This window comes from Schistocerca americana, chromosome 1 (assembly GCF_021461395.2).
Source record: "Schistocerca americana isolate TAMUIC-IGC-003095 chromosome 1, iqSchAmer2.1, whole genome shotgun sequence".
NCBI classification, from domain to species: domain Eukaryota; kingdom Metazoa; phylum Arthropoda; class Insecta; order Orthoptera; family Acrididae; genus Schistocerca; species Schistocerca americana.
Window position 1 is genome coordinate 695,511,099 of NC_060119.1, and position 24,598 is coordinate 695,535,696.

At 39.6% G+C, this 24,598-nt stretch overlaps 1 protein-coding gene across 3 annotated transcripts in view; it reads left to right on the plus strand.

The window, feature by feature from the left end:
• Window positions 1-24,598, plus strand: part of LOC124609405 — a 501,321-nt gene that overhangs the window by 471,338 nt on the left and 5,385 nt on the right. For all 3 annotated transcript variants that reach the window (XM_047140070.1, XM_047140071.1, XM_047140072.1), the window contains one exon: window positions 23,177-23,299. In XM_047140070.1, the coding sequence (XP_046996026.1) occupies window positions 23,177-23,299 (123 nt within the window). The remainder of the gene's footprint in view (window positions 1-23,176; window positions 23,300-24,598) is intronic.

The window sequence follows — 24,598 nt, forward strand, 5'->3', positions numbered from 1 at the left end:
AATTACAAATGAAAAATCCTACCCTAGTCTGAGCATGAGCTGTTCACGTATTAAAACATAATGTTTACAACTGTTTTATGAATGCATTCAATACTGCCATTACTCTTAGCATGAAATGGAGTAGTTTGCTATTTCATTTTGATGGTTGACACACTTGTGCCATAAGATTGGACATAAAGTTTGCTCCTTACTCTGTTATAATAGCCTCTGGACTTTCAAACAGTAGTGCTGAATAATTGACGAATGCTTTCGCAACTCTTTCAGTGTTGTTGTTGTTGTGGTCTTCAGTCCTGAGACTGGTTTGATGCAGCTCTTCATGCTACTCTATCCTGTGCAAGCTTCTTCATCTCCCAGTACCTACAGCAACCTACATCCTTCTGAATCTGCTTAGTGTATTCATCTCTTGGTCTCCCCCTATGATTTTTACCCTCCATGCTGCCCTCCAGTACTAAATTGGTGATCCCTTGATGCCTCAGAACATGTCCTACCAACTGATCCCTTCTTCTGGCCAAGTTGTGCCACGAACTTCTCTTCTCCCCAATCCTATTCAATACTTCCTCATTAGTCATGTGATCTAGCCATCTAATCTTCAGCATTCTTCTGTAGCACCATATTTCGAAAGCTTCTATTCTCGTCTTGTCCAAACTATTTATCGTCCATGTTTCACTTCCATACATGGCTACACTCCATACAAATAGTTTCAGAAATAACTTCCTGATGCTTAAATCTGTACTCGATGTTAACAAATTTCTCTTCTTCAGAAACGCTTTCCTTGTCATTGCTAGTCTACATTTTATATCCTCTCTACTTCGACCATCATCAGTTATTTTGCTCCCCAAATAGCAAAACTCCTTTACTACTTTAAGTGTCTCATTTCCTAATCTAATTCCCTCAGCATCACCCAACTTAATTCGACTACATTCCATTACCCTTGTTTTGCTTTTGTTGATGCTCATCTTATATCCTCCTTTCAAGACACTGTCCATTCCGTTCAACTGCTCTTCCAAGTCCTTTGCTGTCTCTGACAGAATTACAATGTCATTGGCGAACCTCAAAGTTTTTATTTCTTCTCCATGGATTTTAATACCTACTCCGAATTTTTCTTTTGTTTCTTTTACTGCTTGCTCAATATACAGATTGAATAACATCGGGGAGAGGCTACAACCCTGTCTCACTCCTTTCCCAACCACTGCTTCCCTTTCATGCCCCTCAACTCTTATAACTGCCATCTGGTTTCTGTACAAATTGTAAATAACCTTTCGCGCCCTGTATTTTACCCCTGCCACCTTCAGAATTTGAAAGAGAGTATTCCAGTTAACGTTGTCAAAACCTTTCTCTAAGTCTACAAATGCTAGAAACGTAGGTTTGCCTTTTCTTAATCTTTCTTCTAAGATAAGTCGTAAGGTTAGTATTGCCTCACGTGTTCCAACATTTCTACGGAATCCAAACTGATCTCCCCCGAGGTCCGCTTCTACCAGTTTTTCCATTCGTCTGTAAAGAATTCGCGTTAGTATTTTGCAGCTGTGACTTATTAAACTGATAGTTCGGTAATTTTCACATCTGTCAACACCTGCTTTCTTTGGGATTGGAATTATTATATTCTTCTTGAAGTCTGTGGGTATTTCTCCTGTCTCATATATCTTGCTCACCAGATAGTATAGTTTTGTCATGATGACTCTCCCAAGGCCATCAGTAGTTCTAATGGAATGTTGTCAACTCCCGGGGCCTTGTTTCGACTCAGGTCTTTCAGTGCTCTGTCAAACTCTTCACGCAGTATCTTATCTCCCATTTCATTTTCATCTACATCCTCTACCATTTCCATAATATTGTCCTCAAGTACATCGCCCTTGTATAAACCCTCTATATACTCCTTCCACCTTTCTGCCTTCCCTTCTTTGCTTAGAACTGGGTTGCCATCTGAGCTCTTGATATTCATACAAGTGGTTCTCTTCTCTCCAAGGGTCTCTTTAATTTTCCTGTAGGCAGTATCTATCTTACCCCTAGTGAGAGAAGCCTCTACATCCTTACATTTGTCCTCTAGCCATCCCTGCTTAGCCATTTTGCACTTCCTGTCGATCTCATTTTTGAGACGTTTGTATTCCTTTTTGCCTGCTTCATTTACTGCATTTTTATATTTTCTCCTTTCATCAATTAAATTCAATATTTCTTCTGTTACCCAAGGATTTCTACTAGCCCTCGTCTTTTTACCTACTTGATCCTCTGCTGCCTTCACTACTTCATCCCTCAAAGCTACCCATTCTTCTTCTACTGTGTTTCTTTCCCCCATTCCTGTCAATTGTTCCCTTATGCTCTCCCTGAAACTCTGTACAACCTCTGGTTCTTTCAGTTTATCCAGGTCCCATCTCCTTAAATTCCCACCTTTTTGCAGTTTCTTCAGTTTTGATCTACAGGTCATAGCCAATAGATTGTGGTCAGAGTCCACATCTGCCCCTGGAAATATCTTACAATTTAAAACCTGGTTCCTAAATCTCTGTCTTACCATTATATAATCTACCTGATACCTTTTAGTATCTCCAGGGTTCTTCCATGTATACAACCTTCTATCATGATGCTTAAACCAAGTGTTAGCTATGATTAAGTTGTGCTCTGTGCAAAATTCTACCAGGTGGCTTCCTCTTTCATTTCTTAGCCCCAATCCATATTCACCTACTACGTTTCCTTCCCTCCCTTTTCCTACACTCGAATTCCAGTCACCCATGACTATTAAATTTTCATCTCCCTTCACTATCTGAATAATTTCTTCTATTTCATCATACATTTCTTAAATTTCTTCATCATCTGCAGAGCTAGTTGGTATATAAACTTGTACTACTGTAGTAGGTGTGGGCTTCGTATCTATCTTGGCCACAATAATGCATTCACTATGCTGTTTGTAGTAGCTTACCCGCATTCCTATTTTCCTATTCATTATTAAACCTACTCCTGCATTACCCCTATTTGATTTTGTGTTTATAACCCTGTAGTCACCTGACCAGAAGTCTTGTTCCTCCTGCCACCGAACTTCACTTATTCCCACTATATCTAACTTCAACCTATCCATTTCCCTTTTTAAATTTTCTAACCTACCTGCCCAATTAAGGGATATGACATTCCACGCTCCGATCCGTAGAACACCAGTTTTCATTCTCCTGATAATGACAACCTCTTGAGTAGTCCCTGCCCGGAGATCCGAATGGGGGACTATTTTACCACCGGAATATTTTACCCAAGAGGACGCCATCATCATTTAATCATACAGTTAAGCTGCATGCCCTCGGGAAAAGTTACGGCTGTAGTTTCCCCTTGCTTTCAGCCGTTCGCAGTACCAGCACAGCAAGGCCGTTTTGGTTATTGTTACAAGGCCGGATCAGTCAATCATCCAGACTGTTGCCCTTGCAACTACTGAAAAGGCTGCTGCCCCTCTTCAGGAACCACACGTTTGTCTGGCCTCTCAGCAGATATCCCTCCATTGTGGTTGTACCAAGGGTACGGCTATCTGTATCACTGAGGCACGCAAGCCTCCCCACCAACGGCAAGGTCCATGGTTCATGGGGGGGCTGTTTCAGTGATCATATATTAAATAAGTATCATAATAAGTTATCGAGAGAAATGGTTAGTGATAGATATAACATATCTCTTAATTTGAGCAGTTATGAAATGATCTGACTATATCAAGGGCTATGATTTGAAAAGGACCTACTGCTGTAGGCAGAGTTTTAAGAGGTATTTTTGATCTTGATCCTTGCACTCTCTTAGCACATGGAAGACAATTTAGAAAGTATTCTTTCACATCTTTCTTCTGTTGTGGCTACCAATAATGGCCTCCAATGCTTGCTTGCAAAGTGCTTTGTATGCTATCATGACATGGTTGTAGTGTCCACTTACAGATAGGCTTAGCACCTCATCCACTTGCAGGATCTTAATTTTCATACTCAACACCTCTGTCTTTTTGTTTAACTTGCCAGGATTGAGTTTGACTGTTATTGTTGTTGTTGTTGTTGTTGTGGTCTTCAGTTCTGAGACTGGTTTGATGCAGCTCTCCATGCTACTCTATCCTGTGCAAGCTTCTTCATCTCCCAGTACCTACTGCAACCTACATCCTTCTGAATCTGGTTAGTGTATTCATCTCTTGGTCTCCCTTGGTCTTGACTGTTTAGTCATATTCACTAAGTTTTAAGGCTCATCCAACAAGTCTGCTACTGGGATCTTTTAAATTTAAAAAGCCATTGTAAAATGGCGTAATCTATCATTACTGTGAACTGTCATCTGAATAAGTAACACCAAAAGTAACGGGCATTAAAAACAAGTGATAGAAGATCTTTTTCCAGGGTACTGTAATTTAGTTCAGCTTGATTCAGCTGACTTGATGTGTAACCAGTTGGTTTTTCTTCACCAGCTAGTATTTGACTTAAAATGCAGCCGACAGGTATGTTGCTAGCATCACATGACAAGGTAAAAGGTTGCATAAAATCCGGGTAAGAATTTCCTTCAGTTTTAACGTGGCACTCTCGAAATATGCTGTCCAAACAAAAGTAGTTCCCTTCTTTAGTAATTTTGTGAGCAGTTTTGGGGTGGCTGCATAATTTTCCATGAAACAACAATAGTAATTTGTTAATCCAAGAGATGATTGCAGTTCTGCAACATTTCTTGGTGCTTGAAAATTGTTCAATGCATCCTTTTAAATGCAAATCTGGTCAGACATCATCTGCAGCAATATAGAGCACTTGTTACTGCATAAAAGTGCACTTTCCCAATTTCAAATTCAGACTGGCATCACTAACAGAAATTAGCATGCTTCTCAGTTGTTCTGCATGTTTTCTTGTCATACTTAAAGAAACAGTTACAGCATCCAGATATATTAGAAACATGATTGGCTTTAAACCAAATTAAAGTGTAACAGCAAAATGTTGAAATGTAGGAGTGTTTCAGAGGCCATAGAGCATCCTTAGGTATTCGTAATGACTGGAAGGTACAACAAAAGCTGTTTTTTTTACCAACCTATTGGAGCTATAAGAATTTGATGGTAGACAGTGTCCATATATAAGGTGGTGAAGAATTTGCGCAACAGTGTTATCCCCTTGGAAAGGGGATAAGTATCAAGTTTCATGATCTGATTGACTGCTCGCATATCTATATTAATGCGATACCCTTTTCTTAATTATTGGTTGTCTTGAGAACAAACGGTAGGTAAAGACCAGAGGCTGAAAGGTGGTTTAATTATTTCCAAAATTATCTACTACACTCACTGGCAAAAATGTACCCTTGCTTGTTGTACTCATTTTACATAATCTCTGCTTTCTGTTCACTATCTAATACCTCATTTCTTGTTAATGGATCCATTGAGAAAATATCTCCTCTTAAAAAATCTTTGTTCACTTCTGTCCAAACAGTTTTCCCTGTACTGCCCGATATTTTCTCGGTTTTGTATAACTTCAATGCTGTGGTACCTGCTTTTGTGCATTGTCAGAACATGGCATTCATTCTGGAGTCCTTCACATTCTTACAACAGGAATGCTACCAAAGTGGTGAACATTTCCCCCAATTTGGGAGTTAACTATGTAATGAAAATGGTGAAGGAAATCATTGCCTAAAATGGTATCAGAGTTGTGGTCATGCTTCCATACCACTTTGTATATTAACTGGTACCTCCTTCCATCTATTTCTAGTTCCATGCATTGCAAACTTATTGGCTAAACTACCTTTTTTTCCGAGCTCGAGTGGATTTAATGAACAAAATACTTACTTGGGCACCCAAATCTGTGGTAATGATAGACAGCCTACCATTTATTTCACCTTCAAAATTACATTTGCAACTTCAGTGAGTCCTACCTTTTACTGGATTCGCTTCATAGAATGAGAGTGAGGGGCAGTGGCAGAACCACTCCTGCATGCTTTTCCCGTATTCGCATTCCTTTATGCATTTTCATAACCTATTTGGTTAGCCAAGTGTGATGCTGTAGAGACTGACAGTACGCTCTCACATTTCCAGTCTTCCTACAGTAGGTGCACGATGGTGCCAAACTCTCAGGAGCTTTGTGACTTGGGAGTTTTCAACGAGTGCAGCACACATTAGCAATGAATTCACATCTAGTGGAGTTTACCCTGGTGGAAGATCAGACAAATTGGGGAGAGTCCTCATGTGGAAATGTGAGCCATACAGCTGCCATTAGTGTGCTCAGCAAAGCAAACTTTACCTCAGCACCTACTTGTGAGTCAGTCCTGCGAACAAATACATCTACACAGTGAGATTCAGCTTCACTGTGTAATACATCATTCCTTTCATTACCTTCTCCTAGTACATATGTATGACATGACACAGCTCTTATATTCTGTCAGCAAAATGATCTAAATCCTCTCTGGAATTTTGGCATAGGATGGGAAATACAATAGCTAATGCTGTGCATTTCCTCATAGCTGTCCACTAGCCCTTTTGAAAGAACATCTAATGCTTAGGTACATCTGAGCCCTTCCTGAGTATATCTGAGCTCTTCCATGGAATTTACACAAGTGCATACCTCTCCTTGCAACTTAAGATCAGTGACTCCTACCGACACCTCGTCACTCTATATGGACTATTTCCTTACATTTGTTATATTTTGAATGAAAGTGTGGACATTTTTGTCCGATTTGCTTGTGAAGTTGGGGACCAGTTTGTACATCCCCTCCGGAGTGTAGTCATGATTGGAAAATGATGTGGACTTGTAGTTGATACACAGTACTCAGGTTTAGGAAAAGAAGTCATGTCGGTTTGTTTCTTCATGGGGACTATGTGACGAAGTTTCCCAGGATGATGAGAGATGACGACTCCAGTAGCTCCAGAACCGTCTTGAAGGAGAAGGTAAAATTCAGAGGAGGAGAAACTAAGCCAATTAGCGTCAATGTAGATGGCAGCTCAGAGCAGAAGAGAGAGATGTTTTTCAGTTGTGCTTCAGAAGCCCTCAGTTGACCAGTCAAGTGATCTGGTGGCATGATTTGACTGGAGAGGAGGCTTTGCTGATGATGATTCAGTCTATTCCAGTGTGAATTGGTCGATTGTTATTGCTTCAGCTGAAAGGCAATGGACAAAATAGGTAGAACCTTTGTAAAATTTAAATAATAAAAATTACTCATTTTCAGAGCTGGAGGATCACTTTGTACATGGTTTATCCTATAAAAAAGTTTGGTAAATCAGTTCATGCCATAGAAAAAAGTGAGAAAGTATCACTTTAAATTTGACAATTTCTTAGTAAAGTGCAGGGTGTCCATCACTGAAATTCCAATTTCAGAATGCTGTAGAAAGACAACCATTGCTGAGAATGACATCAAATTTGGACAGCATATTATTGACACAGGAAGAAATGTCATGCAACAAATTTAAGGAAAATTTTACCAGTAGATGTTGCTGTAAGCATCTTAACGTAAATATGTGGCGGCTACAAATTACAGATGAATCACAGCAAGGTGACTATGGTTTGAGTTGCACATTACACAGTCCGTATTATTAAGTGCATGACTTCAAAAGTTCAACAGTCAACAGTTGCGGCACTGTTAGTTAGGTAAGTTCATCTGCCATGGCAAGGTCATACCACGTTGGATGGGAAAAATTTGTTTTTAATTGTCCTGAGGCCAAAAACTGCATAAAGAGCAAACTGATGTCAGTTTGTATTTGCCATGAGACTGGCATAAGACATGTTCAACATGTTGTCCACCATTTTGTGCCACAAGTTGAAATCGAGAAACAACATGTTCCACAACATGTATGAGTGCCTCAGGGATCATGTTCAGAATGCATTGCGCAATGCGTGCATTAAATTCAGCTACATTGGTATTTAGAGCACTGAGCATATGATCTCCAGATGACTCCACTGCCAGATGTCACACAGAGCAAAATAAGGTAATCTGTACAGACAGGTTGTAGGGAGATGATGGCTGATAATCCTAGCATTTCTGAAATGCCTCTGCAGCTGCCACTTCACTGGCTGTGCAGTGTGCAGAGGAGTGCTGTCTTGCATTAAATAATGCTGTCCACACTGTTGAAGGGTTGGAATGATGTTGATGCCCAAAAGACTCTCGTAGCCTTTACCAGTCATGGTATAGATAACAGGACTCTCAGAACTCATCTTCTCGAATAAATACAGTTCTATGATAAACAATGGCGTCAATCTGCACCATATAGTTACCTTAGCAGGATGAAGTGTTACTGGTTGATGTGCTTGTGGATTTCCCATTGCCAGTCTTCTGCAATTTTGCCTACTGACACGTCCATGGAGATGGAATTGAACTTTGTTTGACCACATAATATTCCATGGCCATTCATTGCCCACTTCCAAGCTAGCAAGAAATTCCAGAGTGAATATTTATGTTGCTGGCAGGTCTGCAGGAAGGAACTCCTGAACATGGATGATTTTGTATGGCTGTCAATGCAGGGTGCTTCGTAGGATTTTATGCACTGTGCTTGCAGGCATGTCCAGTGTATGGGCAGTTACCCGTGCACTGCATGTTCACTCACCCCCACCCTACCCCTCCTGCAGTCGTCTGGCCACATCGTAGATGGATATTGGATCAACTACTTTTTTCCCCTGTTGCACATTGCATGTCGCAAGAACCTGTCTTTTCAAAATTGGTAATCATTTTCTCCATACCCATAGCAGACATTGGACCAATGCCTTTCTTCATACCCTTGAGTGCACAGAACTTCTGCAGGGATACTGGTTCACAGACACTGTTCTTGTAAAAGAGCTTTACCAGCAACATGTAATGCTTCATGGAGACGGTCATGTTGGATGCCTGGATTGCAAACTGTGGAACAGCTGTGTGCCTTGTGTATATTGGTGTGCATATTCTGACATTTACAGAGCCATCTATTGGTGTCTTCTCCCCCCCCCCCTCTCTCTCTCTCTCTCTCTCTCTCTCTCTCTCTCTCTCTCTCTCTCTCTCTCTCTCTCCCCCTCTCCCCCCCCTCTCCCCCCCACCCCCTTCCTGTTTCCTCTTGCATCAGTAATATGCTCTTCAAATTTGACATCCTTCAAGCAGTGGGTCTCTGTCTCCCCTGTTTTGAAACTGGAACTTTAATTATTGACACCCTATACTTTGGTTTTCAAAATAACTTTCATGTTGTTGACTATTGTATTTTTGTTACAAATGAAAAACAATAATATATGAAATGAACATAATATCAATGACCCAGAAGTTGTTGAATATATGCCTCACTGTGATAGATTGCTAGTGTGTCATAGAACTAATAAAGAGATGGAAAAAGATAGTGATTCTTCATGCTTGTAATTGCCATTAAGATATTCCTATGTTCATTAGGGTAATTAATGACATTTGTCTGTCTACATTTGGTATAGGCATTTTTAGTATATGAGACCTTCACAGCCAAATAACCTTATGATAAGACTGCTCAAAAACAGACAGAAATTGATGAAATCCTTGGAATGGGGAAACAAAGCTGGAGATGTTGGTACAGATGGACAGTACCAGAACATTAAAAACAAAAATAACTGTAACTGTAGCCATATTAATATATGTCTATTTTTGTTGACAAATTTTTTTAAATATAATTAAGTCACCTCATGAGGTTTTCTGGGGCCCTTTAGAGGCATCACAAATGTTTCAGATCCTCTGATTGGGTGGGCAATACATGTCCAAAATTTGTAGGCAGACACAAATGTTGTGCTGTTCAGATTGTAGTGAGATGAAATATGAGTGAGGGACATGAAACTAAAGAGAATTTTCAGTGTTGTTGTTGTCATCCTCAGTTTGAAGACTATAGACTCAGCACTGCATATTAGTGTATCCTGTGTGAAGACTCTTCAGCTCTGTCTACTGCAACCTACACTCTTTTGAACCTACTTGCTGCAATCAAGTCCAGCCTACACTTGTCCCACCTTACAGTTCTTTCCATTACCGAATTAACTATTCGTTGGTGTCCCAGGATGTGTTCTATCAACCTATCCTTCATTCAAGCTGTTCCATGAGGCTGTTTACTCCCCAGTTTGGTGCATTACCTCTTCATTAGCTACTCGATCTACTCATCTTATCCTCGGAATCATTCTTTAAACACAATATTTCAAAAGCTTTTATTCTTTTCTTGGGTATATTGTTTATCATCCATAAGGCCATTCCCAAGATAAAGATTTTCAGAATAAGCTTCCTAGAACTTAAATTCAATCCGATTATTAGCACTGATTAAATTTATCGGGCAAGTCCTCCTTTAATTACATCACCCTAGTCCATGTTCTACTATTTTCTTCCTCTCTTCCTTTCCCTACTTTTGAATCAACTGCAGAGCTACATGGCATATATACTTGTACAGCTGCTGATGACTTTGTGCCTATCAATGATAACACATTTAATTCTTGATAGTTAACCCACATTTCTGTTTTCTGGTACATACTACCTCAGTTTGATTTTGTGTTGATAATCTGTTACTCATCTGACCAGAAATCCGTTTCTTCCTGCCACCACACTTCATTAATTCACACTATGTTCCTATATCACTTTCTCTTTTCAAGTTCTGTAACCTTCCTACACAGTTAAGGGCGCTAACACTACATTCTAGAATGCCAGATTTTTTTGTTCTTCTTTATGTAGTTCAATAAAGGTTAACCTCTATAAGTGGAGTAACAATTGCTGGAATAGCTATGACAGCTGGGATAGAGAAATTACACAACAAATTTAAGGGTTATGCAATATATAAAAGGTAATCAAACTTTAATGGTTTTGGGAATCTTTTGCAATGAAGCCAAAGAAGATAGAAATGTTAGTAATGCCTGTTAGAGGAATGAATTAATAAAAGCAGGAATGTGAAAGACTCTTAAAACAGTTGGCTCAATACAGAACTAATGTAGCACATAGAATGTGTATAAGAGCAGCACAGAAGTTGGCAATTAAAGATATAAACTGCAGTATTACTTTGAGAAGCATCTGAAAGATAGAAGGGAAGATAAGAAAAGAATACACCAAAAGACCTTCGAGAAGTGTCCCTGTTTCATTGTCCAGAAGAAGACATCTAATTCGTAATGTATCCTAAAGAAAGTATTACAACTGAATCATTTTCTAGAGTGACAACTTAACTGAAGTCCAAATCAGTCAATAGTTCATATTTTACAATATCACATTATACAGGGTGTTATAAAAAGGTATGGCCAAACTTTCAGGAAACATTCCTCACACACAAAGAAAGAAAATGTTATGTGGACATGTGTCCAGAAACGCTTACTTTCCATGTTACAGTTCATTTTATTACTTCTCTTCAAATCACATTAATCATGGAATGGAAACATACAGCAACAGAACGTACCAGCGTGACTACAAACACTTTGTTACAGGAAATGTTCAAAATGTCCTCCGTTAGCGAGGATACGTGCATCCACCCTCCGTCGCGTGGAATCCCTGATGCACTGATGCAGCCCTGGAGAATGGCGCATTGTATCACAGCCATCCACAATACGAGCACGAAGAGTCTCTACATTTGGTACCGGGGTTGCATAGGCAAGAGCTTTCAAATGCCCCCATAAATGAAAGTCAAGAGGGTTGAGGTCAGGAGAGCGTGGAGCCCATGGAAATGGTCTGCCTCTACCAGTCCATTGGTCATCGAATCTGTTGTTGAGAAGCGTACGAACACTTCGACAGAAATGTGCAGGAGCTCCATTGTGCATGAACCACATGTTGTGTCGTACTTGTAAAGGCACATGTTCTAGCAGCACAGGTAGAGTATCCCGTATGACATCACCAACAATGCCTGACCAAACGTTCACAGAAAATCTGTGTTGATGACGGGATTGCACGCTTGTGTGCGGATTTTTGTCAGCCCACACATGTTGATTGTGAAAATTTACAATTTGATCACGTTGGAATGAAGCCTCATCCGTAAAGAGAACATTGCACTGAAATGAGGATTGACACATTGTTGGATGAACCATTCGCAGAAGTGTACCCATGGAGGCCAATCAGCTGCTGATAGTGCCTGCACACGCTGTACGTGGTATGGAAACAACTGGTTCTCCTGTAGCACTCTCCATACCGTGACGTGGTCAACGTTACCTTGTACAGCAGCAATTTCTCTGACGCTGACATTAGGGTTATCGTCAACTGCACGAAGAATTGCCTCGTCCATTGCAGGTGTCCTCATTGTTCTAGGTCTTCCCCAGTCGCGAGTCATACACTGGAATGTTCCGTGCTCCCTAAGACGCCGATCAATTGCTTCGAACGTCTTCCTGTCAGGACACCTTCGTTCTGGAAATATGTCTCGATACAAACGTACCGCGCCGTGGCTATTGCCCTGTGCTAATCCGCACATCATATGGGCATCTGCCAACTCCGCATTTGTAAACATTGTACTGACTGCAAAACCACGTTCGTGATGAACACTAACCTGTTGATGCTACGTACTGATGTGCTTGATGCTAGTACTGTAGAGCAATGAGTCGCATGTCAACACAAGCACCGAAGTCAACAGTACCTTCCTTCAATTGGGCCAACTGGCGGTGAATCGAGGAAGTACAGTACATACTGACGAAACTAAAATGAGCTCTAACATGGAAATTAAGCGTTTCTTTATTTGTGTGTGAGGAATGTTTCCTGAAAGTTTGGCCGTACCTTTTTGTAACACCCTGTATATCATGAGATCACAATATTTCGTTCATATTCAATTGAAATTTAGTCCATGTAAAAAGATTTTGAAATTAACAAAAAAACTATTTGAAATGTTTAATGCTCTGTATCTTGATCTCATATTTCAGTTAAGTTGTTGTTGCAGAGAAAACCTTAACTGCTGTCTATGCTTTAACCAATCCAATTCACATTTTAATGATTTTCTTAGCAGTTTTAAAAATACTTTACCTGCACCATATGTTAGTTCAGGGGCCATTGTTCTGTGCTGCAAATTTATTATTTTTCTGTATTTTACATGTAAATAATTTCCATTATATTATTCACTAACCTTACTCAGCTCATTCAGTATTAACTAGGAACATTGTAAACATTAAATACCATGAGGTATGACACATCTTGTCCAGCACTGTGGTAATAAATTATATAGTGGAAAGTTTATTAAAATCCCTACACTAGTTCCTGAGGTTAACTTACATGTAGAGGCAGAATAATGCAGTGCAGGTAGTTTAATTGCCATTTATAGGACATAGCTTACAGCCTCTTCTGAGCATAAAATATAATAATACTACATTACTGTTCAGTTTCTTACTATATGACCTATTTTGTTGGTTATCAAACCACTGATGAAAGGCGGGTAGGCTAATTTTTTTTTTTTTCCTGGTCCATTCATTGCATATTGTCAACTGCATTGACCAGCACAATAGCTATTCTTTAACAAGTTCTCTGTATACTAAACTTCATTTTGTAATTGTTTCTTACTGGAAATGATTATAGTTCTGTATATTAACATAAAAAATACAGTTATCTTATAATGAAAGAAAGTGGACACAATGTTATATAAATACAAATCACAGTGCTTCCTTTTTCAGTAAACAGAGTAATTGCATGATCATTTGTTCTCAACTTAATGAAGATATTTGGAAATACACCTCCTCATTTTCCTTTAAATATACAGAATGACCACTAATTCATGAAATAATGTAGGTAGAGAGAGAAAAATTGACACACGTGCCTGAAATGACACAGGATTTTATTAAAATCAAAAGTGAGTGCAAAAACTCGCCAATATATGGCACTGGATGGCAACACACCAGTGACATCACATGAGAATTGTGTATAATATGAGCTGTAGTGAGAGGAGGAGTCAGCTCATCTCTAGCTGGCTCTGCTGGAAGGTGGGTGGCACTCCACCCCATATTGCTACATGTGTGAAAGACCTTTTGTGCATATTGTTTGGTGAGGATTGCGTGCTGAGCCATCTTTTCCGTCATGCTCGGCCTCCCAGGTCCCCAGGAGTCACTCCATGTGATTATTGGTGGTGGCGTTACCTGACGTCGCAAGTCTATTCCTCTCAACTGTGAGTGGCATGTCAATGGTAGATCTAGGTGTCCTGCACACGGTGAACGGAGACTAGGGAGGACTCGGTGTGTTCCACTGCCCCCCCCCCCCCCCAACCAATATGTTTGAGGTCTTGTCTTTCACTGTAACTGAAACTGAGCCAATGGGACTCACTTCACCTGTTTTGGGGAAACTAGTTTTATCCAGTGTCAGGAGGAGACAAACACAAAAGGGTAGGCAGCTCAAATGTATGGAAAAGATTGTACCTCATAGGGAAATGGTAGCAAGAGAAAGGAAAGGACTCCAGTTGCACTCAGTGTGTATGCCTGGGGGCCTCATTCAGCATGTTGAGGAGGCTATTCTGGCAGCCATTGAGGGAACAGGGTGCAACTAACTGCAGATTGTGATGCGCATTGGAACAAATGTTGCCTGTTGTCCGAGCTCAGAGGCGATTCATGGGTCATTCCAGTGACTGGCAGAGAAGGTTGAGAAGACCAGCCTTGTGTGTGGAGTTTCAACAAAGCTCACAATTTTGCAGCAATGTCCCCAGAACTAATGGTGGAAATTTAATTCTGAGTGTAGTGGAAGGACTGAATCAGAGACCTCAGTGGTTCTGCGACAAGCTAGGCTGCGCCTTCCTGGACTTTGGCTAGAGGGTTAACTGTAAGGTTACCCAAAATAGGTCAGGTGTGCACTACACATCAGAGGCTGCTACTCAAGTAGCTGACTGTTTGGGGGGGGGGGGGGGGGCGGGGGGCACACACAATGTGTTTTTTTTTTTTTTTTTTTTTTAGATTAGGTGACTCTTCAACCAATCCAGATAACAATAGCTGAAGGAAACCCGAAGTATCAGTGTAAGACCAAAAGAAATGCTTCCCACAGGTGAGAGTATTAAAATCTAACTAGTTAACTACTGAAGCATTCGCAATAAAATGAACAGCAGTGAACTCACATTATATTAGGTATGGAAAGCTGGTTGAAACCTGAAATTAATAGCAGTGATATTGGCACAGAAGAAGCAGAGTAGCACAGACACCGTGGTGTAGGGGTTATGATACTAGACTGTTGCATGGTGGGTTGTGAGTTCAAAACTCACCTGAATTGTAAAATTTTAATTTCTATATTCGGTTTGAGTACATTCTAGAAGGATCCAAACATGTCAATAATCATTGTACTGGAATCTCCTGTAACTTTATATATACCATATGTGTTCTGACTGGAGGCAGTTTGCTCCATGATCTTGTATGTGCAAGTGCTGAATAAACCTTCGTTAAGTGACATTAGTGTTCGTCATTCATCTAATTACATCTTCTTCTACATGACATTAGTCTGGTGGAGGAGCTTGGTATTGGGACTTGAGATAGCGCACATTATCGACGACACAGTGGCTCCTATCAGACCTTGACAGAGCCGCCGTGTACGTGGTGAGAAACCCGAGTTTGAGCCATATTCAACAGATCGCGCTCTATAGGAGACAGAAGAAGAGGAGGATGTTACAATGACAGCAATTGTGTGCCACCACGTGAGACATCCTTCCGGGTTCTCTGGTGACAATGGCCAAGATGAGCGTATAGCCAAATTTAACAAATGGGATGACACTGTGTGTTTGGCTAATGTATTTTTCTAGTTGGATGGCACTGCCAAGCAGTGGTATGAGAACAGCGAGGGGAAGTTCACAAGCTGGGAAGTATTCCAGGTGGAACTATGTGAGTATTTCAGTGACACACAATGACAGAAGTGGAAGGCTGAAGATAAATTAAAGTGCAGGGCACAGCAGCCAGGAGAAACTACAGCATCCTACATTCATGACGTCTTGGAGCTGTGTAAAATAGTGGATCCTACAATGAAGGAGGAAGATAAGGTTGCACATCTCATGAAGGGTGTTGCTGAGAACATGCATCAATCCCTACTCCTGAAGGAGGTTTAGAGAGTAGACTCCTTCATAAAATGGTGCCAGTATATCGAGACAATGTATCAAAAAAAAAATTAAATGCAACAATTTTTAACAGCTTCCAAATGTTGTATTGATGTCTGTGATAGATGAAAAAACTGATTTCATAAGTGTTCTTTGTCAGATAGTGAGAGAGGGAATTCAGAAGGCACTTGGATTGCACAGTGAGAAAAAAACCGAGAAGCTTCAAGTGGTCATAAGGGAGGGAGTTGAACAGACATTAACCCAATCTCTCGTCCTTCATTTCCCTTTAAAACGGTGGAGCCCCAGGCGAAGTTATATTTCTACAATGCCACATGAGGAACCTGTTTGGGCACCAAGGAAGACTAATGTCTGGAGGACCCAGGATAACCAACCAGCTGTTTCCACTGCGGACGACCGAGACATGTGGTGCAATATTGTTGAGAAAGGTGGCAGATATTTGATGATGCCTGTGCCAGAAGACAGCAGGCCACTGATCTTAGCCAACGCCAACTCCGGGACGACGAAGATGAACAAGATGATGTGGGTGCAGGATGACGTAGGTCACCATTGCTGCAAGCTAGCCGCTGGAGAGGACGCTCCCCAACATGCCGAACAAGATCTCCATCGCCGTTTAGAAGCTTCAGCCAATCACCTAGCCGCCGCAACCTGGAAAACTAAAGGGTGCGACCTTCCTTGGAGGTGAGGCTGCTGAAGAGAGAAATCCTCTGCCGCTGATCACTACAAAAAAGATAGGAAACTATGTCGATATCCTCATGGATGGCCGACCAGCCCAAGCTCTTGTGGACTCTGGAGCATAATATTCAGTCATTTCGGAGAAGTACCGTCGCCAGTTGCAGAAAACCGTATTTGTTGACTACAAAACCTCTCTGCTGAAGGTGGCTAATGGGAAATATGTAAAACCTACAGGAAGATGAGTCATTCGTGTGGGTATCAGTGGCCATACACAGCCCTTAGAATTCATTGTCTTGCAAGAGTGTAGTCATGATGTCATTCTTGGATGGGACTTTTTGAAAGCTTCTCAGGCAATTATAGGTTGTGTTCGCTTGAAGATTATGCTAGACGAGATGAGATACTGTGGACAGGAAGATGCACATCTGAGTGTGTGGAGACTATGTGCTGGATGAAGTGATCATTCCTGCTGTCAGCACTAGATAGGTAACTGTCATGTGTTATGCCATGCATCAACCCATGGATCTTGTAGTGGAATGTAAGAAAAGCATACAACTGAAGAATAATTTGGACATTCCAGCCTCTGTTGCCTTGTTTAAGATCAGATTCGGTGAATTGTGGATAGTTAACTGTTGCCGAGAACCGCAGAGCCTTGCAAGACGCATGTGCATAGCAAACGCTGAGCCATTAATTGCAGAACAGCTGAGCATCATAGGAACTTCCCATGCCGAGTCTGTGGGCGAAATTAGCACTACCACTACGAGACAAGATCTTATATCTCGACTATCACTAGATCTCACTAAGGAACAACAGAAGAAGCTACTTGCCATTCTTAAAGAGTTCTCTGAATGCTTCAATCCACAGGTGAAGAGCAAATTAGACAAATCAACAGTGAAGCACCGGATTAGTACTGGAGACCATCAACCAATAAGCCAGAGGGCATACTGTGTGTCAGCAACAGAACGTCGAATAATTCATGACGTGGTAGAGAAAGTGATGAATAATGACGTCATTCAGCCTTCGAAGAGCCATTACCAGTGGTCATTACCAGTGGTTCTTGTCAGGAAAAAGGATGGCATTTGGCGCTTTTGTGCTGATTACAGGAAGCTTAATAAGATAACTAAAAAGGATGTTTACCCTCTTCCACAAATTGACGATACACTAGATTGTCTGAAGGGGGCTAAGTTTTCCTCAACCATGGACATGTACTCGGGATACTGGAAAATCGAAGTAGATGAGGCTGATCATGAGAAAACTGCATTCATCACCCCTGAGGGGCTGTATGAGTTTAAGGTAATGCCGTTTGGTTTGTGTAATGCACCAGCAACTTTGAACGGATGATGGATAATCTTGTAAGTCACCTGAAGTGGATGATATGTCTTTGTTATTTAGATGACATTATAGTGTTCTCAGAGGCATTTGATAAACACATAAAAAGACTGAGGGCCATTCCTAAGTGTCTCCAACAAGACAGACTGAAACTTAATCTAAGAAAGTGGCTCTTTGGAGCAAAAGAAATCAAAATACTCTGACACCTTGTGTCAAATGAATGTGTGCGGCCAGACCCAGAAAAGGTGAGATCTATAATAGAATTTCCTATTCCTAAAAGTATTAGAGATGTGAGAAGCTTCCTCAGATTGTGTTCTTATTACTGTCATTTTACCAAAGATTTTTGTATCAAATCCAGGCACTCCAAGAGCTGTTAAAAGACAATGCTAAATTTATCTGGGGTGGTGCTCAGCAAGATTCTTTTTGGGGAAATTTAAGTGTAAATCAAAAGGTTAGGGAAATGGCAAATAGAGGTTGTTTTTTTGTCGCAGTAGGCAAACTCAAATCCACTGAGACAGAAATTGAAGCAGTATGTGAGATTGGCCAAAACTCAGTATCAGCGGCGAGCATAAAATGAAAATTGTATCTTTCTATCGCCCATGAGACTCATCTCGTTAGGTAACTGAAAGCCTTAGAAAAAAACCTCAATTCACTTGTATATATAAGTTCCCCAATCATACTGTAATCACTGGTGGAGACTTTAAACATCCAACAATCAATTGGGAAAATTACAGTTTTGTTAGTGATGGGCATAAGACATCCTGTGGAACTTTACTAAATGCTGAAAACTACCTAGAAGGGGTAGTTATGAACATCACTCATGATGGAAATATGTTGGATCTAATGGTAACAAATAGACCTGACCTTGTTGAGGATGTCCACATCGAAACTGGTATCAGTGAGCATGGCACGTTTGTGGCAACATTGATTACCAATGTAAAAAGAACAACTAAAACAGGCAGAAAGCTATATATGTTGAGGAAACTAGACAAAATATCATTATTGTTTATCTCAATGAGAAACTTGAAACTGCATCATAGGGTAGGAGCGTGTGGAGGAACTGTGCTCAATTTTAAAAGAATAGTTGACCATGCACCGGATAGATATGTACCCAGTAGAACAGCTCATAATGGGAGGGAACCTCAAAGGTATATATTCACTGTAAAGAAACTTCTAAAAAAACAGATTACTGTGTAATAGGTGTAAAACGAAGCATAGAACTGTAAATAAATGCTGAATGAAACACGTTTGGCTGTCAAGAGGGCAATGTGTGATGCCTTCAATGACTACCATAGAAGAATATTGTCAAATGACATTTCACAAGATCCAAAGAGATTCTGTTCACCTGTAACGCCTTTTAGTGGCACCAAATGTAGTGTCCAGTACCTCGTCACTAAGACAGGAACTGAAATTGAGGGTAGCAAAGCAAAATCTGAAATGCTTAACTCCATTTTCATATGTTCCTTTACAAAGGAAGACCCAAGAGAATTACCCCAATTTAATCATCGTACCACTGGAAAGATGAATGGAATAAGTATTAGTATCAGTGGTGTTGAGAAATGCTCAAATCTTTAAAACAGAACAAAGCTCCAGGGCCCAATGGAATCCCTGTGAGATTGTGTACTGAATTCGTGGGTGAGTTAGCCCCCTCTTCTAACTATAATCTGTTGTAGATACCTCGATCGAAAAACTGTAATCAGTTCTTGGAAAAAGGCAAAGGTCACATCCATCTACAAGAAAGATAGTATAAGTGATCCACAAAACTGCTGTCCAATATCCTTTGACACCAGTTTGTTAGATAATCTTAGAACCTATTCTGAGCTCTAACATACTGAGATATCTTGAACAGCTCTGACGAAGGACATTTCCTGAAATTTTATCAATATGCCTGTCAGTTTCTCAACATCTCAGTTTTGCAGCAAGCGACACTTTGTCCATTCTCTTCACCAGGTGTGTAGTAATTTGCATGACTGATCCTTGCATTGTTTTGTAGTCCATGACATAGTTGGTAATAGTTTTACAAACACGAAATTAAAAAGTTTTCCAGATTTATGATCATGTTGTAAAGTTATATAGAGCAGCATCAGTGTTAAAACCCACTGAAACGATGTGATGATGCAGCCTTGTATCCATACATGTTTTATTAAAAATAACAAGGGCTGCAAAAGCCAATATTCATAAACATTAAGTTGTGTGTGTGGACATGCAGCCAAAATTGCTAACCACAAAAAGTTTGGCATTAGTGTTTGTGGCCATACTGTAAACAGTTTTTCTCATGATTATTAGTTTAATTTTTCCAGAGCTTCCTGGGTGCATTCCTTCCTTCCTTCCTTCCTTCCTTCCTTCCTTCCTTCCTTGTCCCAATATCCACCAGTTCCAGTTCAGGAGTACTATGGGAATTCACAATTTTCACAGAGAATTAACCATACTTGTATGTAGGCTATTATTACACTGGGATTTCCATTCCCAATGGCATTTTAAAGCTACTGTCACTGCTCCTCTCTGGGGAGGAATCTGTGTACCTCTTCCGTCTGTTTCTAGTGTACATTGCACTTTCAAATGTGACAGTTTTTCAGTGTGTTGGTGCTTCATATAACTGGGGTGGTACATTGGAACCAGGCCTCTATTTACTGTATTTTACATACTATAAGATACACCTTTCTCTTTTAAAAATTGCCTCCAAAATTCATGTGCTTCTTATACTCGAAATTAATACAATTCCTGCCAGTCTTAAAAATGTCCATATATTCTATGCAGAGGAAAACTCACTCTATATGGCACTGGTAGCAGAAGTGCACCTATGCAATGAACATGAGTTTCAAGGGTTCACAAGCTTGGTAACACTGTCTCCCTCATGCCCTGCAATCACAAACCCAGAACACTGTGTAGCCATTGCAGTCTACAGTGCCAGAGAACCTGAATTGAAAGTGATTTGTGTTATCAGTAACAGTACATCATTTCTGTTAGTAGCTACTTTCATAATGGAAAAAATAAAAGTTATTCTTATGATGAAGGCTATACATGGAATAACATGGAAGCAGAGCAACTGAGTGGCATTTTGGTCCTCCACATACAGAAAAAGCCATTTGCAATTGGCGGGCTATTAAAGAAGAACTGGGGGAGAAAAAAAATGAGAAAAATTAAATGTGCAAATAGAGGACTGAATGTAAAATGAACAAAACTAGATGATGACGTACTGAAATGACACCGTCAAAATGGCACTGGAATTAATACAAAAATGATTCAAATACATGCTCATAAGCTAGCTCTAGAAGTGGAACTTAAGACTTTAAGGGTAGTGTTGGTTGGTGCTACAGGTTTATGAAGCGTCATGTACTTAGCATGTGAACCAAAACCAAAAGATCTCAGAAAATACCACAAGAGTATGAAGAGAAAATATTATCTTTCCATCACTTTATTATTCAGTGTGGAACTAAAGCAAATATGGCCGAAACTCCTCTGACATGTGATGGGCAGATTAACAGAACTGTTGCCATGAAAGGTGATAAAACTGTAACTAAAAAAACAAGTGGGTAAGAAAAAATGCACTATGCTGTTGTACTTTCATGTTGTGCTGATGGTACTGAAGTTAATCCAATTATCATTTTCAAGCACAGAACAATGCCAAAACCCTCTGAAATACTGCCAGGCAATGTTGTTCATGCGCATGACAAGGGTTGGATGGACAAGGCTGGTATGGAATTATGGATTAACAGAGTGTGGGAGAGGAAGCAAGGTATTTTATTCAAGAAGAGTTCTGTTCTTTTGCTAGATCATTTTAGTGGCCATTTGAAAAATTTTGTGAAATAGAAATTGAGACAGGGAAATACAGAGCTTGCTGTTATTCTGGGAGGAGATAACTTCACAACTGCAACCTCTTGATGTCTTGAAAAATAAACTGTTTAAAGTGTATATGAGAGAGGAATGGAACAAATTGATGAGGGCTGAAACCCAACATGAATTCACATTGAAGAGAGCTTTGAAATGATCTACAATCAAACAGTTGTGTCAGTGAATAAAACATTTGTGGTCTAGAGTGAGAGAAGACATTGTTAAATATTTCAAGTGGGGCATAAGTAATGCTCTTGATGCCAGTGAAGACCATCTTATATGTGAAGAGGACATTGATGAAGAAGAAATAGTTCTCAGGGATTTTAAAGGTCAGTTCAGCTTTATACATTAAGAATTTCTTTTTAGTCTGGCTTTGTAGTTTGATAATAAAAATGGTATAATATTACTTTAAAAAATAACTTAAAAATTAAGGAGCATCTTCTAGCCCGTAAGATCAGTACCTGGAAAACGGTCCAATAACTACTTCCAGGCTAGCCAGTACACCAGTCCCCATCATTAATCCATGAAGCAGATTGGACCTGGGACCAGCTTGACTCCTGTGTTGCAAAAACACACATTTTAACACGCTTATTTACTCAGGAGCTTGTTTTCCACCTAGCTTTTAGTTTGATAGGTAAGGTGGTTAACAGGTTTTGATATCTAAGATTTTATTCTGGTAGGTACTGTGACTTTCATGACTGGTAATACTTTGTGGGTGCTCAAAATGCCAAATTGAACTATGATTCAGTTTACACACTAAAATGTTATAAGAAAACCTGTCTGGATAGCTGAGTGTGTTAGAGTACCACATTATCAGAATGTGGATCAAATCTGCCCTGTGGTTTAACAAGTGTGCTGGTCAGCCTGAACGTGGTTTTGAGGTGGCTTTCCACAGCCACCTAGGTAGACACTGTAATGGTTCCTATGTCTCACTTCCTATGGATAATGTACAAACACTTGGTACCACAGTGTCGTATTTTACCATGCAATTTCACTGTAGATGGACATTAGAGGTACACAGATTCATCTCTAGGTAAGAACTGGCAGTAACTCTAAATTGCCTTTGGGAGTGGCTACCCCATCATAATAATAACCTGTATATGGCTGTGGTTTGTTCTTCATGAAATAGAAGTAACATACTGGTCCCAATATGGCACTGGCTGGATAAAAGGGCATCACACAAGAAAGAAGTATTAAAAGAATTTTTGTATCACATTGACCATAAAGCTCCTTCACCGATTGTTTTCAATAACAGCCATAAACATAAACATCATGGAACAGCTCTATTTAGCTCGATGTATTATATGAATTTAGATGTCTTCAATTATTAAAAAATGCTGACAGACTCGAGTAAAGCACATTTCATTTTACATAATTTTGAATTGATGAAAATAGGAAACAGTGTTGAAATTGAGGAAATTGTTGTTACACCCAACACCAGTTTAACTCATCAAGTGAAAAAATTCTTTTTTTCAGCTGAAACGCCGCCAACTTCAGCTGCGGACACAGTATGAAGGTATACCTCCTGGTTTGGTGCTATTAAACCTGTTGTACAAAGGTTGTCAGGACTGTGTAAAACCTCCTACCACTGAAGGCGATGTAAGTGAAGCATTGCTCATAATCATGGCTTTTATATTGCTTATGTCTTTAAATGAGAGATTATTTTCATTTTGCTCCAGTCTTGAAAGTTTCTTAAACAAGTTTCGTCTGTAGTATAGTAAAGACAAAAATTTGCTGAATCTCAATTCTTTTCCCTTGCATTTGAGTTGATCAACTTCCTTAGTTGAAAATCTTTTTCCAAGAAGACTAGAGCAAAAATAAATGTGTCAAATATCAGCATTGTTACAACATCCACAGCACTTAATAGTAAGGGAAGTGGAAGTTTATTGTCTCTTAACATACAATTTCAAGTCATTGACTTAAATGTACAGGAGACTCAACAAAACATAAAAACTGGTTTACAGTTTTCCTTATAATACCAGTAACATAATATACAGTACTGAATAATTACTTAATTAAGCAATTAATAGTTTTTCTTCAGAAGTAACAAAGTTTTAAGATTAACAGTCCTAAGTACTTGCTCTCTCCTGCTCAAATTTTCAGGTTGTCATTTATGATTCTTCTACTGAATAGTAACATTTCTGCAATAGTTTCTCATATAAGGATTTTTTCAGTGTTTCTAAATTTATGCTGAGCAATGCTCTTCCATTCACTTTGTTATAAATTTTCATACACATATAGTGTGGTGTTTGAGCATAAATTTTTAAATAGTGGGTTGGTAGCATAAAATTATTTTGATTTCTGGTGTTGTAATCATGCTGAAAATGATTTGCTACAAATAAATCAGAGTTACTGTGTAAAGACAATCATCTCATATAAGTATAGTCAGGAAACACATAGTATACTCAGATTTTTTAGGAGTGGGTGATACGATTTTCTTCGCCCTACATTGTGCATATTTCTAATGATGGTTTTCTGAAGTTTTAGTATTCGACACATATAGTTTGACGTATCCCAAAATACAATTCCATACCTTATTACTTACTCAAAGTAGCTGTGATATACTACTTTTCTTATGCCCATACTGGTAGCATTGTACAGTATTCTCATTTAATTTATTTGCAAGGTACTGTGTGTGTGACCCCATGATAGATTTATATCTAGTTGCATTCCCATGAATTTCACACAGCTAGCTTCCTGCAAAACCTGGTTTCTGTGACTGATCTGAATATCATTTAATTTTGCTTGTTTTGTTTTAAATTGCATTAACTGAGTCTTCCTTGTTTAATTTTAACCCATTTAAATCAAACCAGGTATCTAAGTTTTCTAAATCATTTAATACAGTTTGTGGAATTTCATCTGTAATGTTACTTTCAATGATTAAAGGTGTGTCATCTG